The 27,457-nt window shown below is 34.3% G+C and overlaps 1 protein-coding gene across 2 annotated transcripts in view; it reads left to right on the top strand.

The window, feature by feature from the left end:
• The window catches only part of LOC133559525 (cadherin-11-like), a 171,246-nt gene that overhangs the window by 112,833 nt on the left and 30,956 nt on the right, over nucleotides 1–27,457 (top strand). Inside the window, exons 3-6 of one of the 2 annotated variants that reach the window (XM_061911370.1) lie at nucleotides 11,360–11,635; nucleotides 13,748–13,887; nucleotides 14,090–14,384; nucleotides 17,786–17,905. In XM_061911370.1, the coding sequence (XP_061767354.1) occupies nucleotides 11,500–11,635; nucleotides 13,748–13,887; nucleotides 14,090–14,384; nucleotides 17,786–17,905 (691 nt within the window). In that variant the 5' untranslated portion in view covers nucleotides 11,360–11,499. Of the gene's footprint in view, nucleotides 1–11,341; nucleotides 11,636–13,747; nucleotides 13,888–14,089; nucleotides 14,385–17,785; nucleotides 17,906–27,457 lie in introns of both variants that reach the window. The other variant, XM_061911371.1, reaches the window with a different exon arrangement.

Genomic DNA, 27,457 nt, shown 5'->3' with positions numbered 1-27,457 from the left:
CCTGTGAAAAAAAATAGTCAACAACAGAAGGAGATAACGTCCGCAGGGACCTACCAGATAGCGAAGGACATACACTCTTTGATTTCTTGTTATGCTTTATTATCTTTGTGTGTCCTCTCGCCGCAGCTTGAACGGCGCCGTCTTTAATTAGGCGCCAGCGTGGTTGAGGCGGACGTGGTCAGCGGGAAGAAGGGCCAAATACCAGCAGGCGGGCTGGAAGAGCACGCATTGTTTGCCTCGACGCATCTCATCAGGCGTCAACACAATGACACACACGACACAACAATCAACATGATACAATCCTCATTCTCATGTTTCCGCCAACAAACTTGTACTAACGCTCCCATTAACTCCAAGTCATTGTTCCAGTTGCTAAATACCGTAATCCTTCAGCGCAAACTGCAAGTCATCAGGACACCAATGAGATCATGAGAAAACAATGAGAGTTAATTAGTTTTCTAATTTAGGGAAGATTCATTACGACTTTTGGGGGTGTGGCTTACAGACCCCACTCCATTTTGTAACCTCAAACACAACAAACACCTGACAACTCTAAAACGCGACAACATGAGAAAAGCACGAGAAAATGAGAATTGAACAACCCGAGGGGGAAAGGAAAACATACGCACATTGAAAACTGCAATATAGAGAGACATGAGGAATTTAGACTATTCATAGACATTGTTCTCATGTTCTAGGAACAAGAAAAAATGAGAATATTAGAACAAGAGAAAAATAAACATAAATAATGAGGACAATCAAATTTCATATCGGACATGAGATAAGTGAGCATGAGAAAACAAGAATTGAAACGCGAAAATTAAGGATAAGAAAACAGTAAGAACATGATAAAAGAGTGACTGAAATAAAAACACCAAAAATGAGCACAGGGACATGAGAAAATGAGCAAAATAGCACGAGAAAAAAGATATGGGAAAACAAAAATGATGTGGGAAAATCTAAATTGGAAACATGTGAAACGTGAGAAAACTAGAACACGAGAAAAGCCGAAAATCATGAGAAGATGAGAGTTGAAAACATGAGAAAATGACAAATAGCGTGGGAAAAAAAGATGATAGATGAACAAGAATTTGAATGCGAAACATAAGAATAAGAAAACGATAAGAAAATGAGAAAAGAGTGAATGAAATAAAAACACAAGCAAAAGAGCACAGGGACATGAGAGAATGACCAAAATAGCATGAGAAAAAAGATATGAGAAAACGAATATTATGTAAGAAAATCTAGTTTAGAAACATGTGAAAACAAGAACACGAACGTGAGGAAACAAGAACACCAGAAAAGCCGAAAATCATGAGACGACGAGAGTTAAAAACATGAGAAATGACAAATAGCATGAGAAAAAAGATATGAGAAAACGAAAATGATGTGGGAAAATCTAATTTAGAAACATATGAAAACGAGAACACGAACATCAGAAAACAAGTACACCAGAAAAGCCGAAAATCATGAGAAGACAAGAGTTAATTATATGAGAAAATGACAAATAGCATGAGAAAAAAGATATGAGAAAACGAAAATGATGTGGGAAAATGTAGTTTAGAAACATGTGAAAACAAGAACATGAATGTGAGAAAACAAGAACACGAGAAAGCGGAAAATCATGAGAAGAAGAGAGTTAAAAACATGAAAAATGACAAATAGCATGAGAAAAAAGATATGAAAAAACGAAAATGATGTGGGAAAATCTAGTTTAGAAACATGTGAAAACGAGAACACGAATGTGAGAAAACAAGAACACCAGAAAAGCCGAAAATCATGAGAAGACGACAGTTAGAAATATGAGAAAATGACAAATAGCATGAGAAAAAATATATGCGAAAACAAAAATGATGTGGGAAAATCTAGTTTAGAAAAATGTGAAAACAAGAACACGAACGTGGGAAAACAAGAACACGAGAAAAGCCGAAAATCATGAGAAGACGAGAGTTAAAAACATGAGAAAATGACAAATAGCATGAGAAAAAAGATATGAGAAAACAAAAATGATGTGGGAGAATCAAGTTTAGAAACATGTGAAAACAAGAACACGAACGTGATAAAACAAGAACACGAGAAAAGCCAAAAATCATGAGAAGACGAGGGTTAAAAACATGAGAAAATGACAAATAGCGTGGGAAAAAAGATGATAAATGAACAAGAATTTGAACGCGAAACTTAAGAATAAGAAAACGATAAGAACATGGGAAAAGGGTGAATGAAATAAGAACACAAGCAAATGAGCACAGGAACATGAGAAAATGACCAAATTTGCTTGAGAAAAAAGAATATATTAGAAAACGAAAATAATGTGGGAAAAACTAGTTTAGGGACATGTGAAAATGTGAACACGAATGTGACAAACGAGAAAATCCGAAAATCGTGAGGGGACGAGATTTAAAAACATGAGAAAATGACCAAAATAGCATGAGAAAAAAGATGATGGATGAAAAATAATTTGTTCATCCATCATCATCATCATCAGATGATAGATGAACAAGAATTTGAACGCGAAAAATAAGACTAAGAAAACAATAAGAACATGAGAAAAGGGTGAATGAGATAAGGACACACGGAAATGAGCACAGGAACATGAGAAAATGACCAAAATTGCGTGAGGAAAAAATTATATGAGAAAACGAAAATGATGTGTGGGAAAAACTAGTTTAGGAACATGTGAAAACGAGAACACGGACGTGAGAAAACAATAACAACAACATGACAAAAACTCCAAAAATCATGAGAACACGAGAAATAAAAGCATGAGAAGATGATAAGAACATAAAAAACGAGAGTTAGAAACGGAATAAGAACACAAGAAAAAGGGCATTGAAATATGAGAAGATGAACATGAGAAAGTGACATTACAAACTTGAGAATGTGCATACATACATACATACACACTCACATACATATATATATATATATATACATATATATATATATATATATATATATATATATATATATATATATATATATATATATATATATATATACATATATATATATATATATATATATATATATATATATATATATATATATATATATATATATATATATATATATATATATATATATATATATATATATATATATATATATATACTTATGTCTTGATTGGATTATCCAGAGAATAGTGCTCGATACCGTGGTAGAGCGCAATATGTAGGTGTGGGAAAAAATCACAAGACTACTTCATCTCTACAGAACTGTTTCATGAGGGGTTCCCTCAATCATCAGGAGATGATTGAGGGAACCCCTCATGAAACAGTTCTGTAGAGATGAAGTAGTCTTGTGATTTTTTCCCACACCTACATTTATATATACTTATATATATATATATATATATATATATATATATATATATATATATATATATATATATATATATATATATATATATATATATATATATATATATATATATATATATATATATATATATATATATATATATATATATATATACATACATACACTTACATATATATATATATATATATATATATATACACACACACATATATACATATACACATATATACATTATGTATATACATACACACACATATATATATATATACATATATATATGTATTTTACATATATATATATATACTTATATATATATATATACATACATACACTTACATATATATATATATACACACACATATATACATATACACATATATACATTATGTATATACATACACACACATATATATATATACATATATATATGTATTTTACATATATATATATATATATATATATATATATATATATATATACATATATATATATATATATATATATATATACACACATACACACGTATTTATATATATTACACACACACACATATATATATATATATATATATTTACACAAGATGTCGCATTTTGTTTTTGTTTACTTATTGTTTAAATAAACACGCTTCATGCGTTCAGACAAAGTCACGCGTTGAAGTCTGTGGTAGTATTTTTCCAAATGTTGACACCAATATGTCAGTTTTACTGCAGATTAATGTCGGTTATCCACCTCCTGGAAAAAAATAAAAAATAGTTCTGCACAGTTATTTATATATTTACAGGATAGTGACTTTTTAATTCATTGATGGCGCCATTAGGAAAGAGTTAACAGCGTCAATACAGCTAGTGAGTGTGCCAAACACTCAATGAGGTGTCATTGCCTGGTAAATGATGTTTGTGGCATTCCCTGAACAAGTGGCGTCTCCTCGCTTTAATATCTGACGTTTTCTCGGATTCATTCTTTGTTCAATACCGTTAAATGCGAGTCATGTGTCCAGATGTGGACGCTCCACACGGGAGCAGAAGGCCAATACGTTCATGAAATTGACAGAGAAACCCCACATCTGTCCAACAAGCAGAAGACAAGGAGCCCAACTATTAATTCCTCTAATGTGTTTAGCACGTGTGTGTGTGTGTGTGCGCTGTTGGGACCCAGACCGGCACATGTGGTGTCGGTTAGCCAGGGCGCGCCCCCGCCGCTGTGACCTCTGGACCCCCACCCAGCAGCCCGGCTCTGTCCTAATGTTAGCCAATGAATCACAGACGTCTCGGCCAGCTCGTGACTCCGGCACACACACACACTCACACACAAGCACACACACACACACACGCACATTGTTCTAACGCCACTCTTGAATCATGCATTCAGACGCAGGAAGTGGGAGGGTCAAAAGGCCTGACTCACCCTCGGGAGTCGTTATCGGCGCACAGCTCGCTCACACGTCTGCTCCAGTCTGCAAGGGACAAAAAAGAAATATATTTCAAGTACAAGAAAAAAAAGTCACATGTTGGTCCTGCCATTAAAAAAAAAAATCTATTAACAATGTTTTATATTAGAGGAGGTGCCACTCGGATGCCATGGTTAAATATTTGTCAGAGTGACACAGCGCTTCAGAATAACAGATGAGCGGTCAAACCAAATTGCCAATTTATTTTGGACGTGCCCTCGTGTGAACACAGTAAATTAGGCTGACACTTAATTGTCCACACTTTGACAGGCCGGGAGGACATTTTTCACCATTAAAAAGTACTTCAACAAAGTTCCAAAGGGGGCTTTGGACACACAGTATCTTTGACTATAAAAAGTTTTATGGATATCTGCAGTGTTAGGATCACTAGAATTGGTGTTTTTAAGCTCATGATTATGTCTTAGTATTTGGTTTAACACAAATATGGAGATAATTGTCTTTATTTTGCAAAGCATCCATTTTTTACGGCTTGTCAAAAAAAATGCAAACAAAGGAAATGGGTTTTATATAATAAAAAAAAACAATCACAGACCAAAAAAACATTGGTTAGAAATCATGTTTTAGGTTGCAAACCTGTTTTGGGGTTGTTGGAACCAAAATTAAAAAAAAAATTAAAAAAACACATAGAACAAAAAAACATTTAAAAAAAAAATTTGGAAGCAAAAATAAATAATTTGTAACCTTCCAAAAAAACATTTGTAACCAAGATAATTTTTTTGCAGAAAAAGAATATATATATTTGCAACTTTAAAACAAAGCAAAAAAAAAAAACATTTTGCAAAATAAAACTATTTGTAACAAAAAAACAAAATACAAAAAAGATTTAACAAAAACAATTTTTAACCAAAAATGATTGGGAACAAAACAAAACAAAACACTGCCACTTAAAAACAATTGTAATCCAAAAAAGATTTGTAAACAAAAAACAATATACAACAAAAATATTTTTTTGCGACCAAACAAAATTATTTGTGATCAAATAAGTTATTTGTAACTACAAAAAACTATTCGTAAGCAAGAAAAGTGGTTTGCATGTAATATAATTTTTGTTTGAAACTAAAAAAAAAACTTGTAACAAAAAAGATGATTTCCAAACAAAAAAATTAGAACAAAAAGATTTAACAAAAAAAAACCATTTCTAACTAAAAAACTAATTGAAAGCTCAAAAAAAAAATATTTACAACAAAAAAGATTTTACAAAAGACAAACGATTTGTAACCATAAAAAATGGTGACCAAAGAAAAACGGTTTGTAAGAAAATTGGGTTGCATCTAAAACTTCAACTTGAAAAAAAAAATTGCAACAAAAAACAAAGACAATTTACAACAAAAAAAAAATGTACAAGAAAAAGCTTTCAACAAAAAACGATTTATAACCAAAAAACTTAAATATCTACAACAAAAATGTTTTTTAGCAAAAATTATTTGTAACGAAAAAACGATTTGCAACTAAATAAAAAAGATTTGTGAACAAAAAATATTAAAACAAAAATATTTTTGACCAAAAAATATTTCAACCTAAAAAGAAAAAATAAATTGTACGGAAAAATAACTATTTACAACAAAAATTATTGAAAAAAAAAAAGAAAACGATGTTACAGAAAAAATAAATAAATAAATAAATAAATAAACAAAACTATATGAATTTTGCAACTAGACATTTTTTTATTTCAAAATATTTGAAATATTTTGTGGTTTGCTAATTTTTTATAAAACTATCTATAACCAAAAACGATATGCAACTAAAAAAAAATTATAAACCAAAAAATTTGAACAGAAAGATTTTTGACCCAAAAATATTTCAACCTAAAAAAAAAAAAATTGTACCAAAAAAAACTATTTAGATCAAAAAAGATTAAACAAAAAAACGATAGGTAAGCAGAAAAACAAACAAACTAATAAAACAATAAATAAAAAAAACTATATAAATTTTGCAACTAAAATGTTTTTTGTTTGAAAATATCTTAAATATTGTTTTAGTTTGCAAATTTCTTTACAAAACTATTTATAACCAAAATACGATATGCAACAAAAAAAAGATTTGTAAACAAAAAAAAATTCCCCAAAAAGATTTTTGACCCAAAAATATTTCAACCCCCCAAAAAAAGTACCGAAAAAAAACTATATTGAACAAAAAAGATTAAACAACAAAAAGATTAGTAACCAGAAAAAAAAAATTAACAATAAAAAAACTATATTAATCTTGCAACTAAAATGTTTTTTGTTTGAAAATATTTGAAATATTTTTATCCTTTGAAAGTTTTTTAACAGAACTATTTGCAACCAAAAAACGATATGCAATTTAAAAAAAAAAGATTTGTAAACAAAAAAAAAACTAAATGATTGTTGACCCAAAAATATTTTAACCAAAAAAATAAGAACAAAAAAAACTATTTAGAACAAAAAAGATTCAACAAAAAAAAACGATTAGTAACTTGAAAAAAATACAATACAAAAACCTGTCAATTTTGCAACTAAAATGTTTTTGTTTGAAAATATTTGAAATATTTTTTTAGTTTGCAAGTTTTTTAACAAAACTATTTGTAACCAAAAAACGATATGCAACTAAAAAAAGATTTATAAACCAAAAAAAAATACAACAAAAAGATTGTTGACCCAAAAATATTTTAACATAAAAAAAAGTAGTAACCGAAAAAAAACTATTTAGAAAAAAAAAGATTAAACAAAAAAAAAGATTAGTAACTACAAAGAACTAATTTAAACAATAAAAAAAACTATATTAATTTTGCAATTCAAATATTTTTTGTTTGAAAATATTTGAATTTTTTTTTTAGTTTGCAAATATTTAGTTTGGTTGGATTAAAAAAAAGCTACATACGCAAAAAGAAAACTGCATACAGCACAGAAAATATACATGCATAATTATGCACAACAAAGTAAATCTCTCTGTAATTCCTAATAAAATCTTAATTAATGTCGTGGCTTTTTCTTAATGAACGAGAAAAAAACAGAGTTCAGTTGAAGATAAACGAGTGCATTCATGAATTCATTATACCATCAAGCATGTTGTGATAATTTATTCTCTTTTATAGTATCTTCCTTCCAAGGTGATACAATATTCCTAATGAGCCTCATTTAAACCCTGCCTGCCTACTATCACTCCTCTCTGATGAGGGAAAAAAACCTACCTTCAGAGTGCTTGAACCTTGTCTTTGAGGCAACTTGGAAACATTTTTCCCTTATTCACAGTTCAAACAAAAATAAACCACATATGATGTTCATCTTTCAGGGTTTTTTTTTCGGAAGTGGCAAAGATGACAAGTGCCATCAATCAAGCGCGCGGGATAATTAGCCACTTGATGAGGCCGTGTGGGATTAACTGTCAGCTTCCTGCTTGGCTGGTCATGTGACCAAGCGGCAGCCTATCAACAACACCCGGAGGGACGGGCAGCTGGCGCGTTATCGAGCATTAGGCACACATATGGACGCATCAAAGACGCTTTGGCTCGTACTTACGTCACAATCCACCGTTGCGAAATAAATTCAGCCTTCTGGCTTTTTTTTTTTTGAGTAAATGTTTAAAAAGAACAACAACAGCAATGTTGTGGACTGCTACTTCCGTGTTAACTTCCGGGTTGTCACGTGACCACCTGCTCATGATGGCTCTGATTGGCCGACAAAGCCCACTGTAGTTAATTACAACAAATTAACTCCCCCAGCATTGTTTTTAACCATTTTTGTCTACTATAGCAGGGGTCCGGAACCTTTTTGCTGAGATAGCCATGAAAGCCAAATATTTCAAAATGTATTTCCGTGAGAGCCATATAATTTTTTTTAACACTGAAAACAACTGTCAGGTTCAAACACTGAAGCATGGGTCACCAACGCGGTGCCCGCGGGCACCAGGTCGCCCGTAAGGACCAGATGAATCGCCCGCTGGCCTGTTCTAAAAATAGCTCAAATAGCAGCACTTACCAGTGACCTGCCTCTATTTTTTCAACTTTATTTATTTACTAGCAAGCTGGTCTCGCTTTGCTCGACATTTTTAATTCTAAGAGAGACAAAACTCAAATAGAATTTGAAAATCCAAGAAAATATTTTAAAGACTTGGTCTTCGCTTGCTTGAATAAATTCATTTTTTTTTTTTCACTTTGCTTCTTATAACTTTCAGAAAGACAATTTTAGCGAAAAACATACAACCTTAAAAATGATTTTAGAATTTTTATACAAAAATAACTTCTTACCTTTTAAATTCCTTCCTCTTCTTTCCTGACAATTCAAATCAATGTTCAAAAATGTATTTTTTGTTGTAAAGAATAATAAATAAAGAATATTTGTGAAATATTTCTTCAAACTTATTATGAGTAAAATTCAAAAAAATTATTCTGGCAAATCTAGAAAATCTGTAGAATCAAATGTAAATCTTATTTCAAAGTCTTTTGAATTTCTTTTACAATGTTTGTTCAGGAAAAACTACAAGAAATAATTATTTGTCTTTGTTAGAAATATAGCTTGGTCCAATTTGTAATATAGTCTAACAAAGTGCAGATTGGGGTTTACCCTATTTAAAACATGTCATCAAAATTCTAAAATAATCTTATTCGGGAAAAATTACTAATGATGTTCCATAAATTACTTAAATTTTTTTTTTTAAAAGATTCGAATTAGCGAGTTTTTCGGTAGAATTTTGAATTTTAAAGAGTCAAAATTGAAGATAGACTATGTTTCAAAATTTTCTTTTTTTTTTTCGTGTTTTCTCCTCTTTTAAACCATTCAATTAAGTGTTTTTTATCATTTATTCTCTACAAAAAAACTTCCATAAAAGGAAAAAAAATGTACGACAGAATGACAGACAGAAATTCAATTTATTTAAGTGTGTATCAAACTGGTAGCCCTTTGTATTAATCAGTACCCAAGAACAGCTTTTGGTTTCAAAAAGGTTGGTGACCCCTGTATTAAAGAGACAAAAAGTAAAGAATCAAACAGAGACTGGATTCAATTTAGCTCAATGAGGAGAAAAGCATAGACCTGTACTTTCCCTGATTACCATGGCAACCATTCATTGTAGGGGGCGTGCCTTAAATCCACTGCCTTTAGCGTCCTCTACAACCCTGTCGTCATGTTTTCTATTCCTCCATACAATCCACGTGCCTGCCCAGTCACACAATATATGCAGCCTTTACACACACATAAGTGAATGCAAGGCATACTTGGTCAACAGCCGTACAGGTCACACTGAGGGTGGCCGTATAAACAACTTTAACACTGTCACAAATATGCCGAACACTGTGAACCCGCACCAAACAAGAACGACAAACACATTTCAGGGGGAACATCCACACCGTATTACAACATAAACACAACAGAACAAATACCCAGAACCCCTTGCAGCACTAACTCTTCCGGGACGCTACAATATACAACGGCAAATTGCACACTTTATTTGCAAACACTGCACATATAGTGTATTTGTTCAAAATCTATATTTCTTTAAAAACATTGGATGCCAGTTCTATGATTAACTACATTCCACCATAAGGGTGGGGTTGGGGGCGGTAATCATTTTCGCAAAACAGTCTGCTGAAAATGATGGAAAGTGCCCTCTACAAAGCAATTTACGGTATTTTTCTGTCTAAATTAAATATTTTGCAGATTTCACATTTAAATTTACAGCATACTTCAATTGCTTTAGGGATTTGTGTTCGAGCATTAGCTTGGTCACCTTTTGGCTAAAAACATATTTTCTTGTATTTTTGTGCCAAGCGGTTTCAGACATCGCGTCAGGCAGCGTGTTTTCGTGTGCGGGAAGTGCTTGCAAATTTACCAAATACGGAGCATTTAGGGCTACTTTTCAACAGCGCCGAGTTGTCCAGTGAAAGGTTGTACAAAATTGTTCATGTCCCGCTCATAATGTGTCAAAAACACAGGCATTGTGCACATATTAGATATACGTTGGAGCAATGGATGGTGCACGTGCCACACAGTGAGAAGGTTCTGGGTTAGATTCCCGGGTACTTAGGTATTGGCAACGCTGAAAATTTGGCCCTAATTTGTTTTACGGGGAATTCCTGGCAAACACAGCTGCTGGTATTTTTCCGTAAATTCTTTAGGGTTTTTTTTTTGCAAACAAGTTAACAATTTATCATATTTTTTCATAGTACTTGAAAAAAAAAAAGTTGTAAAATCAACAGATTCAATACCAACATACCGTAATGTCTGATACATCGTAACTGTATTTTTTTTGTTTCATTAAAAAAAAAAAAAAATACATTTAACCAATTATATTTTTAAAGAGTAATTCTGTTACTAATCAAAATACTTTTTTGGGGCGAAGTAACGATGCTTAATTACTTTCTAAAGTATTTTTTTTCAATTACTGGTAGTGACGAATAAGACGTCATTCCACCTGTGTCCACCGGGGGCGCTGAAGGCACTGTGTTGTTAGTACAGGTCATAGTTTTGTGTTTTTGAGCGATGATTTTGACAAGAACTCAACATCGCCTTGCAGCTAACGAGTTGACGGACAGGCTAATTAGAGCTGCATAACGAGGCTAATGCTTCCTTTTATTACATTTAATTAAAACATAAATAGCAATGTGCTTTCTTGCAGACTGACAAGACTAGAAGAGGAAGATCGGTTCACATGCTGAAGAAGTAGCGCGTTCCCTTCACCAAACAGGAAGTCACCCCCTGGTGGACGGGCGGGGGCTACATCCAAGCGCGAGGTTGCCCAGGTCGGACCGGACGACGATGACGACGAAGAGGCGAGGCGTGGGGCTGCTGAGGGTCTTTGTCCTGCTCGCCGGGCTCTGCGCTCTCTGTAGTCTGGCGTCGGGCAGCCGGAGAGCGGACGCGTCCGTCGGCCGTCGCTCGCACAGACACGGAGGTAAGAACCTCCTGGGGACCGGAACAGGAGAGTTAGAGTGGTCCACACCGCTTCCTCTGAGCCAGACGCGCTGGATGCTTTTTCTGGCTTGCTGGGAGGGGTTTGGTGCCGAGGAACCGACATCAATGACCTCTGACCTCACAAACTCGCGTGGTTTAACTGTAGACTGCAAAAGAAAAATCTGTTAATTTTATGGTAAAACAGAAAATACCATAAAATTACAATAGTTTTTAATTTTATTGAATACACAACATATTTATTTATTTATGAATGTAATTTACACTTGAAATATGTAATTTTTTAAATAAATGTATTTAATGATTTGAATTAGATTTATTATTATTTTTATGATTAAGATTTTTTAATGATTGTATTTTTTGTTTTTAATAAAATTGAATTTATTACTATTGTTATGATTATTTAACATTTTATGACGACATTATTTCATTTTAATTTAATTTAGTTTATAACTATATTTATGATTATATTTTTATGATTATATGTTATGATTTTAATTTTCTGTATTATTATTTTTATGATTTAAAATATGTTAATGATTTTATTTAATGTTTTTAATTTGATTTAATTGATCACTATTATTATAATTATTTAAATTTGTCATGAAGACTTTATTTGATTTTAATTAGATTTCAATTTTCTGATAATACTTTTTCCTGATTATATTTTATGATTTTAATTTGATTTAATTTATTACTATTTTTATGATTATTTAACATTTTATGACGACTTTATCTCATTTTAATCTAATTTAGTTTATAACTATATTTATGATTATATTTATTATAATTATATTGTATGATTTTAATTTGATGTATTATTATTTTTATGATTTAAAATGTGTTAATGATTGTATTTTGTGTTTTTAATTTGATTTATTTTATCACTATTGTTATAATTATTAAAAATTTTTATGACGACTTTATTTCATTTTAATTATATTTCATTCATGACTATTTTTCTGATTATATTTTTTCCTGATTATATTTTATGAATTTAATTTGATTTAATTCATGACTAGATTTATGATTAGATTTTTTATGATGATTGTATTATTATTTTTACATTTGGTTTAATTTATGACTATTGTCACGATTATCATTTTTGCTGATTATGTTTTTTTATTTCAATTTGATTAAATTCACGACTATTTTATTTTCATTTTATGATTTTAATTTGATTTAATTCATGACTATTTTTGTGATTATTTAGAATTTTTATGATAATTTTATTTTAATTTGATTTAGTTTACGACTATTTTTATGATTATTTACATGTTTTATGATTCTATTTTATGATTTTAATTTGTTTTAATTCATGGCTAGTTTTATGATTAGATTTTTTTAAGGGTGATTTTATTTGATTTTTTAAAATTTGATTTAATTTATGTCCATTGGCATGAATATTTAAAATGTTTATGATTAGATTTTTTTGTTTTAATTTGATTTAATATATTACTATTTTATGATTAATTAGATGTTTTAAAGTTGTATTTTATGATTTTAATTCGATTCAATTAATGATTATTTATGTAATTATTTAGAATTGGTGTGGTATTTTTATTTTATTTTACTTCGGTTTAATTTTTATGATGACATAGTTTATGATTATATTTTATTATTTTAATTTGATTTAATTCATGACCATGTTTATGATTAATTCGACGGTCCACGGTTTTAGTTTATGATTTTAATTCGATTTAATTCATATGATTTTTTTGTGTCTAGATTTTTTATGATGATTTTATTTTATTATTTTAATTTGATTTAATTCATTACTGTTGTCATGATTATTTAGATTTTTTATGATTAGATTTTTTTATTTTAATTTGATTTAATTCATGACTATTTTTTATGATTAATTAGATTTGTTATGGTTTTGTTTTATGATTTTAATTTAATTTAATCCATGACTATTTCTATTGTTATTTAGATGTTTTTTTAATGATTTTAGTTAATGATTCTAATTTGATTAAATTTATGACAATTTTTATTGTGTGTGTGTGTGTGTGTGTGTGTGTGTGTGTGTGTGTGTGTGTGTGTGTGTGTGTGCGCGCGCGCGTGTGTGTGTGTGTGTGTGTGTGTGTGTGTGCAGGTCACATGTCGCTGCACAGGCACAGACCGAGGGTGGGCAAGGAGGGTCAGGTTCTGCACAGATCCAAACGAGGTTGGGTCTGGAATCAGTTTTTCGTCATCGAGGAGTACACGGGACCCGACCCGGTTCTGGTTGGCAGGGTGAGTTTTTTAAAGAAACTTTTGGACTTATGCTGTCTTTAAGTCGAAGTGAAGTGGCAATTGCATAGTAAATCGGGAAGTTAAACTCATGACGGAGAAAATTGAATGATGCGGACACGCTTGTTACTGAATACTTTCTAATACTGTTCCGCCTTGGAGATTGTGTAAGTGTGAGTTTTGTGACTTGTCCCTGTCTCTCCAGCTCCACTCCGACGTGGACTCGGGCGTGGGCAACATCAAATACATCCTGTCCGGCGAGGGCGCGGGCACCATCTTCGTGATCGACGACAAGACGGGCAACATCCACGCCACCAAGACGCTGGACCGCGAGGAGCAGGCGCAGTACACGCTGACGGCGCAGGCGGTGGACCGGGACACCAACAAGCCTTTGGAGCCGCCTTCCGAGTTCATCGTCAAGGTGCAGGACATCAACGACAACCCCCCGGAGTTCCTCCACGGGCCCTACTATGCCCGGGTGCCCGAGATGTCCAATGTCGGTGAGTCCGTCTATCCGTAAAAACCACCCGTGGCGCTCCGTTTCCGTGACTGATACAGTTCGATGGCGATCACAAAAAACGATCCCTCTGCCTGATACTGCATCATGTTTATTAGATAGCAGCTAACTGTAGGTTCATTAGGCCATTCGAAAAAGAATCGATTTATCCAAATTCTGAATCGATTCATAATATTGAAGAGTTGTTGTCAGTTTAAGAAGCAGAGCTTATTTAATCCTACCCCTTTTCGCTGTGAATCTTTGGGCACCAGAAAATTTGATTCGATTCGATATCTTGGGGGTCACGTTTCGATTCAGAAACAATTATCGATTCAAAATCAACACTTTTTTAAAAAATACTATTCGGTGCCAGTTCTAAAAATATATAAAAAATACAAAGATCCCAAAAATTCGATCCCTTCCAAAAAAAAAATATTTAACACTACTAATGTTTTACCTATGCATTTGTTCTCTATTAGTAACACAACAATGAATACGTAAATAAATAAATACATAAATAAATAAACACACATGAATAAATCATTTTCAAGAATTGATCTTGGTTTTTTTTTGCAAATAGTTTATTTTTCTTTTTTGCAACTTTTTTTCTGAATGCATCACGACATTGAATAAATAAATAAATAAATAAATAAATACAATTCGAAAATGTATTAAAAAGATTTCTTTTTTTTTGGAAAGTATTACAATAATGAATACATAAATAAACACATTTGAGAATTGATTGAATAAAAAAATGTTTTTTGCTATTTTTATTTTTTTTCGGAATTTAACATGACATTGAATACATACATAAATTAATAATTAAATAAATAAATAGATACATACATACATGAATAAATAAATATATTTTGAGAATTGATGAAAAATGCTAACTAGAGTTGCGAATCTTTGGGCACCACACGATTTGATTTGATTCGATTATTGAGGTAGCGATTTGATTCCTTGATTTAAAATCAACACTTTTTTAAATCATATTGGGTGCCAGTTCTAAAAAAATATATATAATAAATACAAAAAAAAATTGATTAAGAATCAATATAAATAAGATCCACAATTCATTAAAAAATAAATTTTTTGACACCCCCAGTTTTAACCTATTGGTTTGTTCTGTATTTGTAACACAACAATGAATACATGAATGAACAGATAAATACATCAATAAATAAATAAATATATTAACTTTTTTTTTTTTCCAAAATTTTTTGGCAACTTTTTTCAGAATGTAGCACAACAATGAATAAATACAAAAATAGTAAAATAAATACCTACGATTCGAGAATTTATTAAAAATATATTTTTATGCAAATGTGTTTTTGGAATGTAACACTACAATGAATACATGAATGAATAAACAAACAAATCAATACATACATAAATATATCATTTTCGAGAATTGATCCCCAAAAAATTTTCTCTGCTATTTTTTTTTTTCTTGCAACTTTTTATCTGGAATGTAACAACAATGAATACATAAATCAATAAAATTCGAGAAATGATTGAAAATATATTTTTTTGCAAATGTTTTTATGGAATATAACACAATAATGAACACATAAATACATGAATGGATAAATAAATGAACAAATGAAACATTTAAAAATTACAGAATTTAATAAAACAATATATGTTTTGCAAAGCTTCACGGTGGCAGAGGGGTTAGTGCGTCTGCCTCACAATACTAAGGTCCTGCAGTCCTGGGTTCAAATCCAGGCTCGGGATCTTTCTGTGTGGAGTTTGCATGTTCTCCCCGTGAATGCGTGGGTTCCCTCCGGGTACTCCGGCTTCCTCCCACTTCCAAAGACATGCACCTGGGGATAGGTTGATTGGCAACACTAAATTGGCCCTAGTGTGTGAATGTGAGTGTGAATGTTGTCTGTCTATCTGTGTTGGCCCTGCGATGAGGTGGCGACTAGTCCAGGGTGTACCCCGCCTTCCGCCCGATTGTAGCTGAGATAGGCGCCAGCGCCCCCCGCGACCCCAAAAGGGAATAAGCGGTAGAAAATGGATGGATGGATGTTTTGCAAATTAATAAATGAATACAAATACAATTCGAGAATTCATCAAAAATATATATGATTTTGCAAATGTTTTTTTTGTAATGTAACACAACAATGATTAAAACAATAAATACCTACATGAATAAACAAATACATAAATACATTTGAGAATTTATTAAATAAAGACAATTTTGTTGCTATTGTTTTCTGAATGCAACATAATGAGTGCTTAAATAACTATACACATAAATAAATAAAAACGTTTTGAGAATTGATTAAAAAACACTTACTTTATTAACTAGGGCTGTGAATATTTGGGCAACAAATGAGTCGATTCTTGGGGATTACGATTCGATTCAGAATCGATTCTCCATTCAAAATCTATACTTCTTTAATAACATTGATGCCAGTTCTATGATTAACTACATTCCACCATAAAAGGTGGGGGATTAGTCATTTTGCAAGGCAGTCTGCTGAAAATGATGGAAAGTGCCACTCTACAAAGCTACTGTGGTCAACATTGGAATGGGGACATATGAATCCCCTTTTTACTGTACATCAACAATCAACAAAACATGAATAAAAAAACAATTATAAAAGGAAATGTAAAATATATGTAATTATTTTCGATCAATTTTAGTTTTTTTTAGTCGATTAAGAATCATTACAAATAAACATCGTCTATATTGTGAAAGTCGTTTTTTTGTTTTTTGTTTTTTGACACCCTTAAGGTGCAACAAAATAACACAACATGAACTACACACTACTGCCAGCTAGTGTCTTCGAATTGCAACTGTAACTGCAACTTAATGTCATAATTGCAAATTAAAAAACTTTTTTGCAGTTATCATAATCAGCTCATTTTTAAATGTTGCAACAAATAATGAGATTTTTATTTTTTTTAATCAAAAACAAACACTTTTTTTCGACACAAACAAGAGTAGCAAAAAATTGGTACCGGTATCAAATCCCAGGAACCAGAAGTTTGTACCGTATGAGTTCAAACATGAACGGTACCATCCCTGCTAACTTCTGAAGATGTCCGTTTGACTTGTTGACATGTTTTGTACGAAGCAACTAACTGGTCATGTGACCGGCTGAGTGGCGTGCAAATGAAGTCCGCCACGGAGTTCATCGTCGCTCTTCTCCGGGAATTATTGATCGTCACGGAAACCCGACCACAGGAAGCGTGACCGCACGCGGACACGACCGCACCATTAGCGAGCACGTCGACGGGAGTCAAACCCCCGACAATACCCCGCAGAGCCTCCTGACTAAAAGCTTCTGACATCGATAGACTCTCTAGTCCGGCACGATGGTTGTGGCACCTGCTTGAGAGGAATCGAACACACTTTGAAGCCGGCTTGTTTTTCTGGTGTGCCGGCAGGTACATCCGTGATCCAGGTGACGGCCACGGACGCCGACGACCCCACCTACGGGAACAGCGCCCGGCTGGTGTACAGCATCCTGCAGGGACAGCCCTACTTCTCCGTGGAGCCGCAGACAGGTGAGGACCGAGGATGGTTGACTCCCACGAGACATTGAAACAACGTTGAGAAATGGTTGAATTACGTCCCTGACGTTGAGCAACACGAGTACAACATTGATTCTGACGTTGATTTGACCATTGAATTCTGGTCATTTCCCAACCAATATGCTACAACACAAATACAACGTTGAAACATGGTTTTAACAACGTTTAATCAATGTTGTTCATTACCCAACCAATATTGTACAACACAAATACAACGTTGAAACAACATACTTTTTGACAACATTGAATCAATGTTGGGTTCCAAGGTTGATTAGATCATTGAAGTTTGGTCATTTCCCAACCAATATTCTATTACTCAAACGTAACAATATACTTTTTGACGACGTTTAATCAATGTTGGGTTATGAAGTTGATTTGACCGTTAAATTTTGGTCATGTCCCAACCAATATAATACAACACAAATACAACGTTGAAACAACAGGATTTTTGACAGTGTTTGTTTAATCAATGTTGTGTTTTGACGTTGATTTGACCATTGAATTTTGATCATTTCCCAACCAATATTGTACAACTCAAACGTAATGTTGAAACAACACACTTTTTGATGACGTTGAATCAATGTTGGGTTCTAAGGTTGATTAGATCATTGAAATTCGGTCATTTCCCAACCAATATGGTACAACACAAATATAACGTTGAAACAACATGCTTTCTGACGTTTGATCAACATTGGGTTCTAAGGTTTTTTCGAGCTATAAAATTGGTAATTTCCCAACCAATATTCTACAACTCAAACGTAACAACATACTTTTTGACAACGTTTAGTCAATGTTGTGTTCTGACGTTGATTTGACCATTGAAATTTGGTCATTTCCCAACCAATATGCTACAACATAAATACAACGTAGCAACATACTTTTTGTCAACGTTTAATCAATGGTGGGTTCTGACGTTGATGTGACCATTATGATTTGGTCATTTCCCAACCAATATTCTACAACACAAATACAACGTTGAAACACGGTTTTTAACAACGTTTAATCAATGTTGGGTTTTAACGTAGATTTGACCATTGAAATTTGTTCATTACCCAACCAATATTCTACTACTCAAACGTAACGATATACTTTTTGACGACGTTTATTCAATGTTGGGTTCTGACGTTGATTTGACCGTTGAATTTTGGTCATGTCCCAACCAATATGATACAACACAAAAACAACGTTGAAACAACAGGATTTTTGACAGTCTTTGATTAATCAATGTTCTGTTTTGACGTTGATTTGACCATTGAATTTTGGTCATTTCCCAACCAATATTGTACAACTCAAACGTAATGTTGAAACAACATACTTTTTGATGACGTTTTAGTAAATGTTGGGTTCTAACGTTATGACCATTGAAATTTGATCATTTCCCAACCAATATTCTACAACACAAATACAACGTTGAAACAACATGCTTTTCTGACGTTTAATCAACATTGGGTTCTAAGGTTTATTCGATCATTAAAATTGGTAATTTCCCAACCAATATTCTACAACTCAAATGTAACAACATACTTTTTGACGACGTTTAGTCAATGTTGGGTTCTGACGTTGGTTTGACCATTGAAATTCGGTCATTTCCCAACCAATATGCTACAATATAAATACAACGTTGAAACAACATGCTTTCTGACGTTTAATCAACATTGGGTTCTAAGGTTTATTCGATCATTAAAATTGGTAATTTCCCAACCAATATTCTACAACTCAAACGTAACAACATACTTTTTGACGACGTTTAGTCAATGTTGGGTTCTGACGTTGATTTGACCATTGAAATTCGGTCATTTCCCAACCAATATGCTACAACATAAATACAACGTTGAAACATACTTTTTGTCAACGTTTAATCAATGGTGGGTTCTGATGTTGATTTGACCATTGAAATTTGGTCATTTCCCAACCAATATGCTACAAAATAAATACAACGTTGAAACAACATAATTTTTGACGACGGTTATTCAATGTTTGGTTCCGAAGTTGATTTGACCATTGAATTTTATTCATTACCGACCATATGTTTTACAACACAAATACAGTGTTGAAACAACATGCATTTTGACAATGTTTATTTAATGTCAGGTTCTGACGTTGATTTGACCATTAAAATTTGGTCATTTCCCAACCAATATGCTACAACACAAATACAACGTGGAAACATGGTTTTTAACAACGTTTAATCAATGTTGGGTTTTAACGTAGATTTGACCATTGTAATGTATTCATTACCAAACCAGTATTGTACAACACAAATACTACGTCAAAACAACATACTTTTTGACGACGTTGAATCAATGTTGGGTTCTAAGGTTGATTAGATAATTGAAGTTTGGTCATTACCCAACCAAAATTCTACAACACAAATACAACGTTGAAACAACATGCTTTTCGATGACGTTTAATCAATATTGGGTTCTATGGTTGATTCGTCCATTGAAATTTGGTCAATTCTCAACCAATATTCTACAACACAAATACAACACTGAAACAACATGCTTTCTGACGAAATTGAATCAATGTTAGGTTCTGACGTTAATTTGACCATTGAAATTTGGTCATTTCCCAACCAACATTTTACAACACAAATATAACGTTGAAACAACATGCTTTCTGACGTTTAATCAACGTTGTGTGACGAGTTCGAGGTATCGTGATGCGGGTGCGTTCTCTCAGAATGCAGTCAGGCTAGGACACAGTGTAAAGGTAAGAAATATTGATGTAACGGGAATAAGCGGCAGAAAATGGATGGAAGAAAAACTTGCACGAGGCACAAAAGGCAAAACCAACAGAACTAGCATGGGAGCTAGAGAAATCAACAAGGGCTTAGCATGGAAGCTAGAGAAACCAAGGCATTGCGCGGAAGCTAGCAAGTACAGAAATGGTTACCAAAGTCGTCACCGTTGTGTGAAACACAAACTGCGTATAAAACAAACAAGGAAGCGAGGCTGACTAAACGGAAAAGGCAGGCTTAAATAAAGGCAGCAATCAGTAACCACAGGTGCGCTTCAGGAGCAAGTGACAGGTGAAAACAATAAACAACCATGGAAATAAACAGAGAAGTGCCCAAAATCAAAAATCTAAACAAAATATGACCCGGGCGGCGGTTCATAACACGTTGGGTTCTAAGGTTTATTCGATCATTAAAATTGGTAATTTCCCAACCAATATCCTACAACTCAAACGAAACAACATACTTTTTGACGACGTTTAATCAATGGTGGGCTCTGACGTTGATTTGACCATTGAAATTTGGTCCTGTCCCAACCAATATTCTACAACGCAAATACAGCGTTGAAACAACATTCTTTTCGACGATGGTTAATCAACAATGGGTTCTGATGTTGATTTGACCATTGAAATTTGGTCCTGTCCCAACCAATATTCTACAACACAAATACAACGTTGAAACAACATAATTTTTGACAATGTTTGTATAATCAATGTTGTGTTCGGACGTTGATTCGCCCATTGAATTTTGGTAATTTCCCCAACCATTATTCTACAACTCAAACGTAAAGTTGAAACAACATACTTTTTGACGACGGTTAATCAATGTTGGGTTCTAAGGTTAATTTGACCATTGAAATTTGGTCATTTCCTAACCAATATTCTACAACAAGCACCTACAAACAGCAGAATACTCCTACAGGATCTTTAACCAGTGTTTTTGCTTTAGTTCTTTAAAAACGGCAAAACGCTCCGTCGTTTAAAGGAACTTGGACTGGTGTTTTTGTATTTTCTTGTTAAAAAGAGCAAAGCACTATCAGAGGATGCTTGACTAACATTTTTAGCAGTGGGTTCCTCAAAAAAGCAGAACACTCCTGCTATATAGATGATCTTTGACCAGTGTGTTTGCCTTAGGTCTTTAAAAAGTGCAAAACCTTATATTATATATAGGATCTTCGACCAGTGTTTTTGCTTTAGTACTTTAAACACTGCAAATGCTCTGTCATAAAGAGGATATTTGACCAGGGATATAGCATTTGTACTTTAAAAACTGCGAAACGCTCTGTCATATAGAGGATCTTTGACCAGGGATATAGCATTTGTACTTTAAAAACTGCGAAACGCTCTGTCATATAGAGGATCTTTGAATAGTGGTTGTGCTTTAGTACTTTAAAAACTTCGAAACGCTCTGTCATATAGAGGATCTTTGACCAGTGTTTTTTGCTTTAGTTCTTTAAAAACTGCAAAACGCTGTGTCATATAAAGGATCTTTGACCAGTGTTTTTTGCTTTAGTTCTTTAAAACTGCAAAACGCTCTGTCACATACAGGGTCTTTGACTGGTGTTTTTGTAAATTATCGTTAAAAAGAGCAAAACAGTACTATCAGAGGACTTTTGACTAACATTTTAGTAAGTACCTGAAAAAAGCTGAACACTCCTGTCATACAGAGGATCTTTGAATAGTGGTTGCGCTTTAGTACTTTAAAAACTTAAAACGCTCTGTCACATAGAGGATCTTTGACTAGTGTGTTTGCTTTAGGTCTTTAAACACTGCAAAACGCTCTCATTTAGAGGATCTTTGACCAGTGTGTTTGCTTTAGTTATTTTAAAAACTGCAAACGCTCTGTCATATAAAGGATTTTTAACCAGTGTTTTTGCTTTATTTCTTTAAAACCTGACAACACTCTCTCAGATAGAGGATCTTTGACTGGTGGTTTTACTTTAGTACTTTAAAAACTGCAAACACTCCCATCATATAGAGGATCTTTAACCAGTGTTTTTGCTTTAGTTCTTTAAGAACCTGCAAAACTCTGTCATGTAGAGGATCTTTGACCAGTATTTTTGCTTTAGTTCTTTAAAACTGCAAACACTTTTATCATATAGAGGATCTTTGACCAGTGTTTTTGCTTCAGTTCTTTAAAAAACGCAAAGCTCTGTCATACAATATAGAAGATCTTTGACCAGTGTTTTTGCTTTAGTTCTTTGAAAACTGAAAACTTTCTGTCATATAGAGGATCTTTGACCAGTGTGTTTGCTTTAGTTATTTAAAAACTGCAAACGCTCTGTCATTTAGAGGATCTTTGACCAGTGTTTTTGCTTTAGTTCTTTAAAAACCGCAAAGCTCTGTCATATAGAGGATCTTTGACCTGTGTTTTTGCTTTAGTTGTTTAAAAACTGCCAACGTTTTGTCATATAGAAGAATGTTGACCAGTGTTTTTGCTTTAGTTCTTTAAAAACTGCAAAGCTCTGTCATATAGAGGATCTTTGACCAGTGTTTTTTTTCTAGTTCTTTAAAAACTGCAAAGCTCTGTCATATAGAGGATCTTTGACCAGTGTGTTTGCTTTAGTTATTTAAAAACTGCAAATGCTTTGTCATATAGAGGATCTTTGACCAGTGTCTTTGCTTTAGTTCTTTAAAAACTGCAAAGCTCTGTCATATAGAGGATCTTTGACCTGTGTGTTTGCTTTAGTTATTTAAAAACTGCAAACGTTCAATCAATCAATCAATCAATGTTTACTTATATAGCCCTAAATCACTAGTGTCTCAAAGGGCTGCACAAACCACCACGACATCCTCGGTAGGCCCACATAAGGGCAAGGAAAACTCACACCCAGTGGGACATTGGTGACAATAATGACCCAGTGGGACGTCGGTGACAATGATGACTATGAGAACCTTAGAGAGGAGGAAAGCAATGGATGTCGAGCGGGTCTAACATGATACTGTGAAAGTTCAATCCACAATGGATACAACACAGTCGCGGGAGTCCAGTCCAAAGAGGATCCAAGACACAGCAGCGAGAGTCCCGTTCACAGCGGAGCCAGCAGGAAACCATCCCAAGCGTAGGCGGACCAGCAGCGCAGAGATGTCCCCAGCCGATACACAGGCGAGCAGTACATGGCCACCGGATCGGACCGGACCCCCTCCACACGGGAGAGTGGGACATAGAAGAAAAAGAAAAGAAACGGCAGATCAACTGGTCTAAAAAGGGAGTCTATTTAAAGGCTAGAGTATACAAATGAGTTTTAAGGTGAGACTTAAATGCTTCTACTGAGGTGGCATCGCGAACTGTTACCGGGAGGGTATTCCAGAGTACTGGAGCCCGAACGGAAAATGCTCTATAGCCCGCAGACTTTTTTTGGGCTTTGGGAATCACTAATAAGCCGGAATCCTTTGAACGCAGATTTCTTGCCGGGACATATGGTACAATACAATCGGCAAGATAAGATGGAGCTAGACCGTGTAGTATTTTATACGTAAGTAGTAAAACCTTAAAGTCACATCTTAAGTGCACAGGAAGCCAGTGCAGGTGAGCCAGTACAGGCGTAATGTGATCAAACTTTCTTGTTCTTGTCAAAAGTCTAGCAGCCGCATTTTGTACCAACTGTAATCTTTTAATGCTAGACATGGGGAGACCCGAAAATAATACGAATTTTATAAGGTAATGATCGGACAATACTTTAGTATACGGGAGTATCGTAACTTTGGAAACGGTGATGCCCCTGACAAGCACTAGGTCTATCGTATTACCGTTGCGATGCGTGGGTTCATTTATTATTTGTGTGAGACCACAGCTATCAATTACAGTCTGGAGCGCTACGCACGGTGGGTCCGATGGGGTATTCATATGGATATTAAAGTCCCCCATTATGATTATATTATCGGCGTGTGTCACTAGATCAGCAACGAACTCTGAGAATTCATTAATAAAGTCCGAATAGGGCCCTGGGGGGCGGTAGATAACAGCCAGGTGTAGAGGCAGCGGTGTGACAGACCTCATAGTAAGCACCTCAAACGATTTATATTTATTATTTATGTTAGGACTAAGGTTAAAGTTTTCGTTGTATATTAGTGCGACCCCCCCACCCCTTTTGAGCGGACGGGCAATATGCGCATGTGTAAAGTTAGGAGGACATGCCTCATTTAGCGCAAAAAAGTCGTTTGGTTTAAGCCAGGTTTCGCTGAGACCGATGACGTTAAGATTGTTGTCTCTGATAATATCATTAACTAACAACGTTTTGGGAGACAATGATCTTATGTTTAAAAAACCTACATTATAGGTAGTGGGCTGTTTTAGGGAGTTTTTGATCAAATTATCCGTAGTAGCAATATTAATAATGTTGTGTTTATTATGCCCAGTGCATTTAGTATAGTTACGACCATATCTAGGAATTGATACGACAGGAATTTTCCGATTGTTTGATTGTTGCTTTGATAAACTGCACGCATCATGGTTAGCCACCTCAGTAACGGGGATTTTCCGATTGTTTGTTTGTTGCTTTGATAAACTGCACGCATCATGGTTAGCCACCTCAGTAACGGGGATTTTCCGATTGTTTGTTTGTTGCTTTGATAAACTGCACGCATCATAGTTAGCCACCTCAGTAAAACACATGTCCAACTCTGAAACACTCAAAGCAGAAACAACTTGTTCTAATTTAACAGACTCCTTACCCAGACCAGTAGTCGCGCATTTTCCATCTAAATCCGTCTTCGGGATGGAGGAAAGTGGTGTTCTGTGGGGATTAGCCTTCTGCTTTGTTTTTAGCCCCGCTCGGCATCCGCGTTTCCGATCACACCGCTGGCGTCTGCTCCGTAGACGGCCCCCGCTGCTACTAGACTCCCCTGCTTCACAGGCCGCTGGATGTAGCCGCCGATGTAATCCCATGCTAGTTAGCAAGTCTAGCACGAAAGTGTCTATCGGTCCAAAACGGCCCGATGTGTCCACATCCAGAAGTGTCTGGCGGTCGTACGTGATCACGGAGTGACCACGATGTGAGCCAGCCATAAAGTTTGTGGAATTGTCCGGTATTTCTGCCAAATGTTCCATCTTTAGCAGCAGCTCCTCGAGAGCGCAGCCCGTCCGGGCGCCGCCATCTTGGTTCTGTCATATAGAAGATTGTTGACCAGTGTTTTTGCTTTAGTTTTTTAAAAACCGCAAAGCTCTGTCATAAAGAGGATCTTTGACCAGTGTTTTTGCCTTAGTTCTTTAAAAACTGCAAAGCTCTGTCATATAGAGGATCTTTGACCAGTGTGTTTGCTTTATTTAACAACTGCAAACACTTTGTCATATAGAGGATCTTTGACCAGTGTGTTTGCTTTAGTTCTTTAAAAAATGCAAAGCTCTGTCATATAGAGGATCTTTGACCTGTGTTTTTGCTTAAGTTGTTTAAAAACTGCCAATGTTCTGTCATATAGAAGATTTTTGACCAGTGTTTTTGCTTTAGTTCTTTAAAAAACGCAAAGCTCTGTCATACAGTATAGAGGATCTTTGACCAGAGTTTTTGCTTTAGTTCTTAAAAAACTGCAAACTTTCTGTCATATAAAGGATCATTGAACAGTGTTTTTGCTTTAGTTGTTTACAAACCGCAAAGCTCTGTCATATAGATGATCATTGACCTGTGTTTTTGCTTTAGTTGTTTACAAACTGCCTACGTTCTGTCATATAGAAGATTGTTGACCAGTGTTTTTGCTTTAGTTCTTTAAAAACTGCAAACTTTCTGTCAAATAAAGGATCATTGACCAGTGTTTTTGCTTTATTTCTTTAAAAAACGCAAAGCTCTGTCATATAGAGGATCTTTGACCTGTGTTTTTGCTTTAGTTGTTTAAAAACTGCCAACGTTTTGTCATATAGAAGAATGTTGACCAGTGTTTTTGCTTTAGTTCTTTAAAAACCGCAAAGCTCTGTCATATAGAGGATCTTTGACCAGTGTTTTTGCCTTAGTTCTTTAAAAGCTGCACAGCTCTGTCATATAGAGGATCTTTGACCAGTGTGTTTGCTTTAGTTATTTAAAAACTGCAAACGTTCTGTCATATAGAGGATCTTTGACCTGTGTTTTTGCTTTAGTTGTTTAAAAACTGCCACGTTCTGTCATATAGAAGATCTTTGACCAGTGTTTTTGCTTTAGTTCTTTAAAAACCGCATAGCTCTGTCATATAGACAATCTTTGACCAGTGTTTTTGCTTTAGTTGTTTAAAAACTGCAAACGTTCTGTCATATTAGAGGATCTTTGACCAGTGTTTTTACTCCAGTACTTTGGATGTTGGATTTGTGCAGGGTAAATCTAGCTAATCACGACAGAGTTGACTATTTGCCCGGCTCACAAGCAAAGCTCCCATCTCTAATTGGTTGGGAGATGATCCTCTCTGCATGCTGTCACACAAACACAAACACGCACAAAAACATTTTTTGGGTGAAACGGAGAGAAGTAATCTGCCGCTTGTTTTAAAGTCGATTGATTTGGAGTAAAAAAAAAAAGCCTTCAATGTGTCTCCGGGGATGGTTTTTGGAGGTCAGGTCACACACATCACTGCTCAGCTACGGCCTGGTTGCCGTGGCAACAAACGCAATGAATCAAACGTGCTCACACCTTCGCCGCAGGTGAGAATTGCCATCAGTGGAAAGTACCCTGATTGCAGAACACACCTGCGACCCCTCCATGGCAATTATTACCAACTCTGATGATTGACTGAGCGGCACAGGAATGTGTGGTAAAAAAAACAAAAAAAAGAATACACAATGTTACATTGAAGTACCTGTGATGAGGTGGCGACATGTCCAGGGTGTAC

The sequence above is a fragment of the Nerophis ophidion genome, linkage group LG09 (genome assembly GCF_033978795.1).
Source record: "Nerophis ophidion isolate RoL-2023_Sa linkage group LG09, RoL_Noph_v1.0, whole genome shotgun sequence".
Taxonomy (NCBI): domain Eukaryota; kingdom Metazoa; phylum Chordata; class Actinopteri; order Syngnathiformes; family Syngnathidae; genus Nerophis; species Nerophis ophidion.
Note: the sequence above shows the minus strand (reverse complement) of the source record. Positions and strands in the feature narration are given on the sequence as shown.